Below are 9,859 nucleotides of genomic sequence, written 5' to 3'. Positions count from 1 at the left end.
TGCTATCTGAATTTCAGCAAAAGGAACCAACCTAGAGTACTGTACCTGTAGTCAGGACAGGTGTTGGATGTGTTCACATTTATGTCAATGAAACTTAAGCACAAGTAGGTCTATGGTGTCCTGAATGCAAATGCCTTCCTGCAATGAAACCTTAATGAGTTCATGTGAACAAACCTATAGAATCATTGAGAGACTAAGCAGGTTGTGTACTAGTGCAGGTACTAAAGCAGATTTGGTAAACCTGTTACTTCCCCTCCCTGTGGCTAAGGTTCTTCATTACAGAGTTAGATTCAAAAGGGCTGGCGTTAAAGGTGACAGCTGCGGACAGAAGTGTTCTTGCTAAGGCAACTCCACAGATCTGGAAAGCCAAATTTCTACACCGTGGCAAAAGTAGTGATGTCTGCGAAGCACTGAAAACAAGTTTGCAATAGACCAATCATGTCAGACACTACAGGCCATTTATTTCTTAATACTGTTCTAACAGAAAATCCAGGCAATAATGCTGCATTAGTTTTGTTGGCACCACTTTCCATCACAGTGCAATGTACACATACAAATCTGTAGCAAAGAGAAAGCTTAACAAATCTTTATACCTTCCAGTAGAAAAAGAAGCTACAAACATTAACACTTGTTATACAGCATAACAGTGGTTGGAAGCTTTCTATTACACACAAGGTAAACAATACTTAGGACAGCCCAAGTTCATTCCTGAGCAGTTTCAGAGTACTTGTTCACTGACTGCCTGTCAAATAGGTTAGAAAAAGTTAAGGCACTAGTAAATGTGGAACACTACTACTAAACAGCAAAACTTGGAGCCCTTCATATTGCCCTTCAGGGGCAGACAAGAAAGACACTACTAGAGTAGCCTTCAATAAAGGGTCGTAGAAAATCCTAACCTGTAGAGCTCATGATCCTGAATTACTGACTTAGCAATAAATTTCTTTGCTAAATACGCATGTAAGGAGGATGAAGAGCAGCTTTCATAGACACGATTTACTTTATAATCCACTTACTGCTATCCATAAATTAAAGAAAGTGATATTTAAAAAAAATAAACATGAACACAGCTGGAATACTTTTCACAACAAAGTCTGTATCTTTTGATCCTGAATATTCCAACATTTATTTTCAGTATGTACCCCAAGAAGAACAAATAAAAATATTTGCAGAATAGAGTTTAAAAATCCCTTTGATGTTTTGTATAACAAGTAGGAATTTGGTGTCCCTCACAGAGGCTGAAATCTTCTAAATAACAAAAGACTTGGTGTGCTTGAAATCCTAAATGAAAAAAAGAAAAGAAATGGGCAAGGTGACGAGTAATGGCTCGGATATTTTCAGCAGAACATCCAGCTTAGCATTCATTGCATGCATTTCAGCAGAACTTTATTCAGGATTCCAGGCTGGAAAATGGAACCAACTAACACATCATGCATATTCTACCCAGAAATGTGATAAAATATAATGAAATGGAACTCCTCACAGCAACTGAATACTGGACCTTGAAGACTGACCTAGGTGTGTCACTAGGAGGTATTTAAGAATAAGAAACATAGTTAATGCATCTATAATAATGTTTGCTATCTTTAAAATACTTTTCTGTTGAAGTACAATTTCAGCAGAACACAATTATGTATATTGTCAAGGTCAATGAATATTCCTCAGATTCTCTTTCCCTTCCCTCTTCTTGGAATTAAATGAAGGGAGGGGGCATGCCAAGAAACTGGAAGAGGAAATAAGCCTTGTTTATAAGGTTTTGATTTAGGGGTAGAATAGAATTTCACATAAAAGCTAATACTTTTTGACAGAAAGTCTAATACATGTTCATTTGCTGGGATCGAGTACAGCAGTCTCATTTCAATGTTGGAGCGAGAGGTAAAGCTCCCCTCACTCTATATCCCTTCAAACAATGGAGGAACAGCTAAATCCCTCTCTCATGAGCTAGGAGAATGAAAATTAGCAAGTTTTGGACTGTTATGCAAGTGGTGTGGAAGATGAGAGGTGTTACTGACTGAAGCAGAAGAGAATGAGAATTGCAGATACTGTGTTCACAGGTTTTCAACTTGAGCATTGGCGATCATTTGGGAGGAAGAAACTGGTAATATGCAATGCACATGTCAACAAACTTCCATTTATTAAGGCAGGGCAAAGATGGTTCTGATTATATTCACCATACAGCATGGGATGTGTGGCATCCCAATATTTAATTCCTTTGAATTTCTCATTTTAACAAGGTTTTCTTGGGACAAACACTGTGTTAGTCTTCAGCTAAAATGAATTGGGACTAACCACTACATCTAAATACCAGTTGTTTAGCAGTCTTTACTCATTTTAGCATTAAAGTGGGTAGTTAGGAGAAGTGGATTGGTGGGCTCAGTGATGAGTCTATAAATACCCGAGTTAAATGTAAAATACTTGCCTTTTCACTTGCTGTAGGTGGATGGTCAGAACTCTTCTTCCTGTTAATAGAGCAAATAAAGAAAGATTAGCTGTTTGATGTCTCTGCTTATACTTTTACTTTCAAGAATAACTTCTTTTAGCACAGATTTGTCCACTGTACACAGAACCCCATCTTGACTTCCAGTGTATAACAGTCATTATGTTGCAGAAAGATTATTAACAAGACTTGGCAATCAGCAAACATTGAGTTTGGGAATCCACTGAATTTCAGAATAGAGTGTTTGGCAATGGGATTTTTCATACTCTTAAAAGTCAGATCAGAGCATCTCAGTTAAGGATAGAAACTTAACCATTTTTAGTGATTACAATTAACCAGCTCAGTGATGGAAGAAGGGGGGGAAATTTTTGCTAAAAAGAATATTCTTTTTCAGAGGCACAAAATAATAGCAACATTTTCTATTCTATACTAAGGGCATGTTCTTTGCCACTTGTCCACTACGATACCTGTAATAAATACTCTGGAAGCAGCTATGCAGCCAAGTCATAACACCAGACTAGCTTTTACTAGCTTATCATATTAAGGCTCCTACATGTGCTGCATATGCAGTTTGTAACCACTGAAAATAATTTCCAAGAAGCTTTTTAAAGTAATCTTTAAAGATAAATTAATAAATTACTTGTTTCCTTTTTTTTACCCACACATGATGATGCAAGCTATAAAAACTGAACTTAGCAAGCCAGAAAAAAATGCCAGCCTTCATTCTAGCACAGAATTTTAGCTCCATATGTGGATATATAACTCAGACTGTCTCATAAAATAGACTGGCAATTGTCAATTTCTCAAAACACATAGTCTGGTATATTTCCTAGGGAAAGACTGAGGAATATTATTTCATCCTGGTTCACAACTAATTTTCAGACAGAAAACACAGATGCAGATTTGGGTACCAATTTTTGACCTAGCTAATTAGCTACTAGGCATAAAGGCAGACCCAAATGTATGTCTGCGTCTGAATCAGGGAGCTGAATTATAATCCTGAAAGTTTACTTCTACGTGTTTCACAACAGTGTTTGGCTCATTTATTACAGCCAGTCTGAAGTTTGTCTACAGATTATTAGAAAACATACTGAGAAAAATCCAGACACTCTCAAGAGAAAGGAGCAACCTGGAGAATAGAGCAAATAATTAAAAGTAAGATTCAGAAAATCTCACACAACCATGTCTTAGGATCTCACAGAAAACCCTTCCTCCCACCCAAAAAATAAATCACATTTTGTACACCATCAGAAGTAGAAATGAACTTAACCCTTCCATTACTAAAAGTGATATGCAAGAGAATGAACAAACAAATGAACATCAAGTAATTATACTTACCCAGAAGAGCTTTCTTCTGGGGGCAGAGGGGGAAAGAAAAAGAAATATCTTTTTAATGTAAAATCACTTTCCCAGCTGACAAACATCATTTGATATATCTGCTGTGGACTGCTGATTCTTGCCCTTCCTTTTCCCTTAATTTCTGGCAGCACAAATTAAATTTAGCTTCTCACTTGTGGGTGTGCAAATGACAGACTCTTGCATTAGCCCATCACGACACTGTTCTAAAGCTGGACAACTCCCCTCTAAAGTTACTGATTTATTTCTGAAGGCTTTCAGCTGCTCGTTTCCCTGAATCTGATTGCAAAAAAAATCAGCCTGCCACCCTAAAGCAGGAATTTAATATTATCTTTCAGACACAGATTAATTTTCATGCATCAATGTCTGCCTACTGTATTATACTCTATGGCCTCTAATGTCAATAGCAAAAGCAGACTGCCCTGCAATGCCTGCAACTAGCTATATAATAAAACTCAATAAAAGCAAAAATTTTCTTGACACGCATTTTTATTACTGCCCAGCAGATGGAGCCAGCAAGTCCATCTTTATCCAAATGCAAGGGTGAATCTGAAGATTTGTCTGCAGGCCAAACTCCCCAGAGGTGCTCTCATAACCACAATGGCGCTCTCTCCTTCCATGGCATACTTGGTATATAACTTCTTTCTTCAGTTAGACACTTTGTACCTAAGTAGTCATCCAGGTTAGATTCTGCCTCTGTTGAAGTCAGAGTTAATTTTCTTCAGTGACTGACTAAGCTCAGTTCCTGAGCACTGGGGAAAGCCATCAGTAAAGATTTAACACTTTCTAATATTCCTGAACATTCTCATCTTTGCATAAGAAAGAAGCTTCAACTGCCTGAATTCCTGTTCAGTAGTCATATGAAACTAAGCTTGGCAATTCCATCTCTTTTTCTATTGCAAAAACCAAACTGGGAATGATAAAAATAAGTAGGCAGAACAATTAAATATAGATGAGCTCCTCCATTTTCAATAGCAATGCTCTTCTTAACTTTAATGGTGCAAAATCAGACCCTACAAGAATAGACTTTTCTTGACTACCGGCTATTTTTTTCCTGATTACAGTCAGTAGAAATATTTAAACATAGCAAACCTTCTGATGTTCATAACACAAGAAAGATTTCATTTTACTTACTTGAAAAGTAGCCCTTTCTTTGTGCATGAAATACCCCAAGTCCACATAATGCCATTATCAGAGCCACAATTACTACAGCAGCTATGATTCCGCTTACATTAAGGTCGTCTATAATTAAGAACAATGAATCCAGTGTTAAAAAATAATCTTGCCAAAGTAGCTATTTTACACTGTAAGAATTCCTGGCAGCAGAGGCACTGATAACTATAGAAAACAATATGTAGATGACTGGGACATATAAGTTATCAGCAACCCAAAATGTTGACACCCCCCCCCCCCCCAAAAGGAGAGTATATCCTGAAGCCTGTAAATGGAAACAGCTGCTCCAAGTAGATTTTTTTAAAAACTAGTTTGATTAAAATAGTATTAACATACCAGCTGATCAAAGTGTTGGGACAGAATTACATTTGTGCCACTAGGAACCTTACATGTGGGTGAACAGTATTTACTGCCCCAGGGCTTCTGACATGTGTAGAAGAGAGGTTTTTTAATAATGAAAACATCAAGGCCAAAACTTTCCATCCCCCATGCCTAAAGTTATACTCCCAGAACCACATTTGGCCACCTAAGTAGAAGCAGCCATATTTTTCAGGTGATGAGCAATCCTTAGTCCCACTAATTAAGGAGAGCTAAAGAGACATAGCACCTCTTAAAAAAAAAAAATCAAGTGACTTCTAGTGAAGTACTTTTTATTTCGAGGCCTGACTTCAGGCATGCACATTTGAAAATTTTAGCTCGAAAGCTTATCATTGCTCATCTCAAGACACACCAAAGTTTAACTTGGATTAATGTTTGCCTAATAGAGGAAGTCTTTCTTGATAAAATATAGTATTTGCCCAAATGTACTAGAAGTGGCTTAAAGACCCGATTAAAAAACAACATTCCATTCAGTTTAGTGGGCTTTCATCCAGGCCCTGAGAGTAAGAGATGTAAAGAACTATTTAAAAGGTTCCTGGCAAAATGCATCAACTTTCCATTGTTGATTATAATCCTTTTGGAAACCTAAAATATTTCCTTACTAACTTCTCTCTATCACATGGACAGCACTTATTAGTATTTTGCAGAGGTAGTCATAAATGCTGGCCTCCTGGCACAGATTTTTTTTTCTTAAGGGAAAAGACATAGTTGTACTTGTTTACAGAACAAAGTCTACATCCAACAAGTTACATGGATATTGTAGACTTGATAAGAACCAGAAAGCACAACATTTTTTTTGGTCTATCAAATTTGACAGTGTTCCCGTAAACAGATATAAATGTTACTTTTATTTATTTACTGTAGTTCTTTGTTACTGTTTTCTTATAAGAAATACTTTTTTTAAAACTTGCTACATTAAAGGTCTTTTTATAAAAGCATCTCAAAAGGAAAATATCTGTAAACCAAGACTTGCAGATAATGCTTTATCGTGTCTGCAAAAATACTCTTAAATGTTAATATATCCACAGAAGGCACTATTGTTCTGTGACGTTAATGCATAATAATCTTCTGGATGTTGGCCACTTGATCATTCTAAAGCACTCCCTACTAGCCAGCCTTTGGTAAAATTCGTAAATACAATCTTCTGTACTGCTGCTTTTAAAGTGGAAAAATATAAACATACAAAATGCCTCTCTAAATGGCACTCATAACAAACATCACATAACTGCCTTTTATTCTAGTACTAGGTGGACTTAATAATAAAAATACGTAACTTCAACCCTATCTTAGCTTTTTCTCACATGTAATGTACAACAGAATATTTCCTGTCAGAAGGTTTGTTGGCCTGGGTTCGCTTTTGACACTTACCCACTTGCATTCGCTTCACAGAGCACTTCTGGGGAAGTCCGACTCCATTAAAAGCTTCACAATAATATTCTCCAGTGTCTGTCTTTGAAACGGTGTTAAACAACTTTTAAAATAGAAAAAGCAAAAGCAGAAGAGGCATAGTTATCAAAAGGGATAAGGAAAATGCAGTTTCCTGCAGGATGAAATTCTGACCCATCTATGTTTATTTTTATCCCAAATTAGACAAAAATCAGGGCAGCAGCTTTTAACTTTTGACTCAGGGGTTTGAATCAGTGTCTTCCTCATCTTAGATCAGCTCCTAAACAGATACCCCACTATCTGCCTCTGCTAAGTTAACAGTTAATTTCCTTCAATATTCCAGTCAGTGGTTAGCCAAGGTCAGTTTATGAGCCCCCAGCCACAAAATGTTTTAGTCTTCATTCAGCATTTCCCAATGATAAACATTCCATGAAAAAAATCCTGAAACATTTCAGTTTCAGCATTCCCCAAATAGAAAGGTTTAATTCCATTTTATGGATTTTACCCCAAAATGAAGTGTTTCATATTTTTGGCAAATCAGTATTTTCTGGTGAAAAAAATGTCAGCTTTACAGAAGCTACACTTTCCACCAGAAATTTATCATAAAGGAAAAATCCCCAACCAGCTCTAGTTATCAAATACTATCAGTAGGTTGGTTAGAGCTAGAGAATAAAGGAAAGGGACCCAGCACTGACACCATCGAGACCAGTGGTTCTCAATGTTTTTTGTACCAGAACCCATTTGTAAACATAGATGGCCAGTCCCGACCTAGTGCCCCTCACTCCTGACCTGCTGCCCCCAGGCCCCAGCCCCCCAGTGTATGGGGCAGAGGGGTGTGAGGGGATTGGAGGCCCCAAGCAGCCCCTCGCAGGCTGGACCTCTGTCGGCCTGCAAGGGAAAAGCCATAGTTTCCCACTTTTTCTCCTTTAAAAGAGAATACATTTTTGAAGTTTGACACATTTTTTAAATTTGTTTGTGACCCTTTAATATATTCTTGCAACCCACAGGTTGAGAAACTCTGATCTAGACCAGACAGGGTTGGCAATCCATGGTGCCTGGGCCAAATCTGGCCCATGGAGTCATTGGATTTGGCTTGTGAACATTGTGCTTTGGCAGCAGTTGCTCTCCCCATTAAGCTGCAGGGAGAAGCAACAGCAGCGGGGTCCTAGTATCCATCTTCAAGTCTACCCACCTCTGATCGAGGCTGATTCATTCTGGCCTGTCTCTTGAAAAGATTACTGACCTTTGATTACACAATCAGTTCTCAAAATTATTGGTTATTTTATTCTTTTTATAAAATGAAGTATGCTGGTACTGATGTCAGTTTCATATGATAAATGTCAAGAAAGGGAGAGGTAGCTTTGATAGATAATCTTAACCTGAAATTAATGACCTTGGTGATTTAAAAACTGTTTCTGTCTGAGAGCCACAACACTGACATGTTCTCAAGTTGTCCACTAGCATATGTAGCAAGTCTCAAAGCTTTTGTGCATTTGTGTGGGGTTATTTGCAGCTTCTCTTTCTCTATAAAACAAACCCATATCATTGTATTTGTAATAAATCTTGTTAGGTTTTCCCCTACTCATTCTATACCTAAAGATGGTAACGGAGAGCTATGCAAAGTCAAGATTTATAAAATACACTAATACTTCTAGATACCCAGCTCAATGCACCTTAAAGAACCCTCATTATCAGACAGGCTTCTGGTCATCTACCCTCTAGAACAGAGGCATCAAACATGGCCTATGGACTGGATCTGGCGCATGGAGTCCTGCCACCTGGTTCCTGGTGCTACCCCTGGGTCCAAGAATACCCCAACAGGGCATGGTATGTGCTGGACTAGCCCCAGGGGTAGAGCCTGGGACACACCCCACACAGTGCCTGCCCCAGATGCTCTAAGGCTGCATCACATGGGTGGGTGCATGCAGCACAGATCCCACAGCAACCAGAATATGTGATACATATGGCACAGTCTGGCTGGGGGCTCTAATGTGGATCTTGGACAGGCCACAGAAGGCACCAACCTACAAGCAGTACCTGCTCAGGCTAGACTGTACGACATGGTGCCAGCTCTGGGATGCACACTGTACATGGTGCCTGCCCCAGCAACTCCAGGACTGTGTGACACTTGTAAGCTCCAACTCCATGGGTGCTTTGGGGCTCGAGCACCCATCCAAAAACTTAGTGGGTGCTCAGCACCCACAACCCATGGCTGTGTTGGCACTTGCAGATGTTAAAAACAAACCAACAAAACCAACCAACCAACCAAACCATGCTTTGCCAGAAGCAGCAGCACCTTACTTCAATCTGGATCTGTAGCATCTGTAAAGAATGGGCGCTTCAGCAGGGCTTTTTGGCACTTTTAGCTAAAGTAGATTAATCAGCTATTAGATAAAAGTGCCAAAAAAGCCCCACTAAAGCGGGCAGACACTGTGGGTTGAAGTAATGCACTCTCTCTTCTGGGTATTTATCGGGCTTGGTGTGAGAATGCACCAAGTTTAAAAGTAAAGCACCATTTTTGGCGGGGGGGGGAGGGGGGGGAGGGGTATTGCTGGAGGGTAGGGGGGGGTTGTTTTTTTACATCTGCAAGCACACACTGGCAAAAAACAAAGTCAGCACCTATGACCACAAGTGATGCCTGATCCAGCCAGTCCAGGACCCAGGCTGCGTGCAACTCTGACAAGCACTGCATGCATCATAGGTCCAGGACAAACTGAAGTGGGCACCATGGTGGCCACCTCATATGATGCATTCTGGCCAGGGAAGGCACTGCATGCAGCATGGCACCTGGTCCAGCTGCTCCAAGTTCTACACTACATAGAACAGGGGCGGGCAATTATTTTGGGCGGAGGGCCGTTTACCTATTTTGGCAGGGCGATTATTTTGTCAAGGGCCTCATGAGTAGCCCCGCCCCTTGACAGGTGCCCTGCCCACTGGTCACCATCTTGGGACCAATGTCCCAATGTCTTGGGACCAATGTCCCAGGGCCAGCACCAGTGGTGCCCAAAGCGGGGCACAGGCTGGCAGGGGTCTGTGAAGCCAGGCTGGGCTGCACCAGCAGGGAGAGGGGGGAGCTGACCCAGCTGATCCATAGAGCCGGCTAGGATCCTGGACTCCTGCTACCCTGCTCTG

The 9,859-nt window shown here is 40.0% G+C and overlaps 1 protein-coding gene across 1 annotated transcript in view; it reads right to left on the bottom strand.

The window, feature by feature from the left end:
* Positions 1 to 441: 441 nt before the first annotated feature.
* Positions 442 to 9,859, bottom strand: part of JAM2 (junctional adhesion molecule 2) — a 52,680-nt gene continuing 43,262 nt past the window's right edge. Inside the window, exons 6-10 of the mRNA XM_006264132.4 lie at positions 6,710 to 6,812; positions 4,925 to 5,032; positions 3,773 to 3,788; positions 2,417 to 2,456; positions 442 to 1,278 (exon numbers count right to left, since the gene is read on the bottom strand). Coding sequence (XP_006264194.2) covers positions 1,246 to 1,278; positions 2,417 to 2,456; positions 3,773 to 3,788; positions 4,925 to 5,032; positions 6,710 to 6,812 — 300 coding nt within the window. The 3' untranslated portion in view covers positions 442 to 1,245. The remainder of the gene's footprint in view (positions 1,279 to 2,416; positions 2,457 to 3,772; positions 3,789 to 4,924; positions 5,033 to 6,709; positions 6,813 to 9,859) is intronic.

This window comes from Alligator mississippiensis, chromosome 1 (assembly GCF_030867095.1).
Source record: "Alligator mississippiensis isolate rAllMis1 chromosome 1, rAllMis1, whole genome shotgun sequence".
Classification (NCBI taxonomy): Eukaryota; Metazoa; Chordata; order Crocodylia; family Alligatoridae; genus Alligator; species Alligator mississippiensis.
Note: the sequence above shows the minus strand (reverse complement) of the source record. Positions and strands in the feature narration are given on the sequence as shown.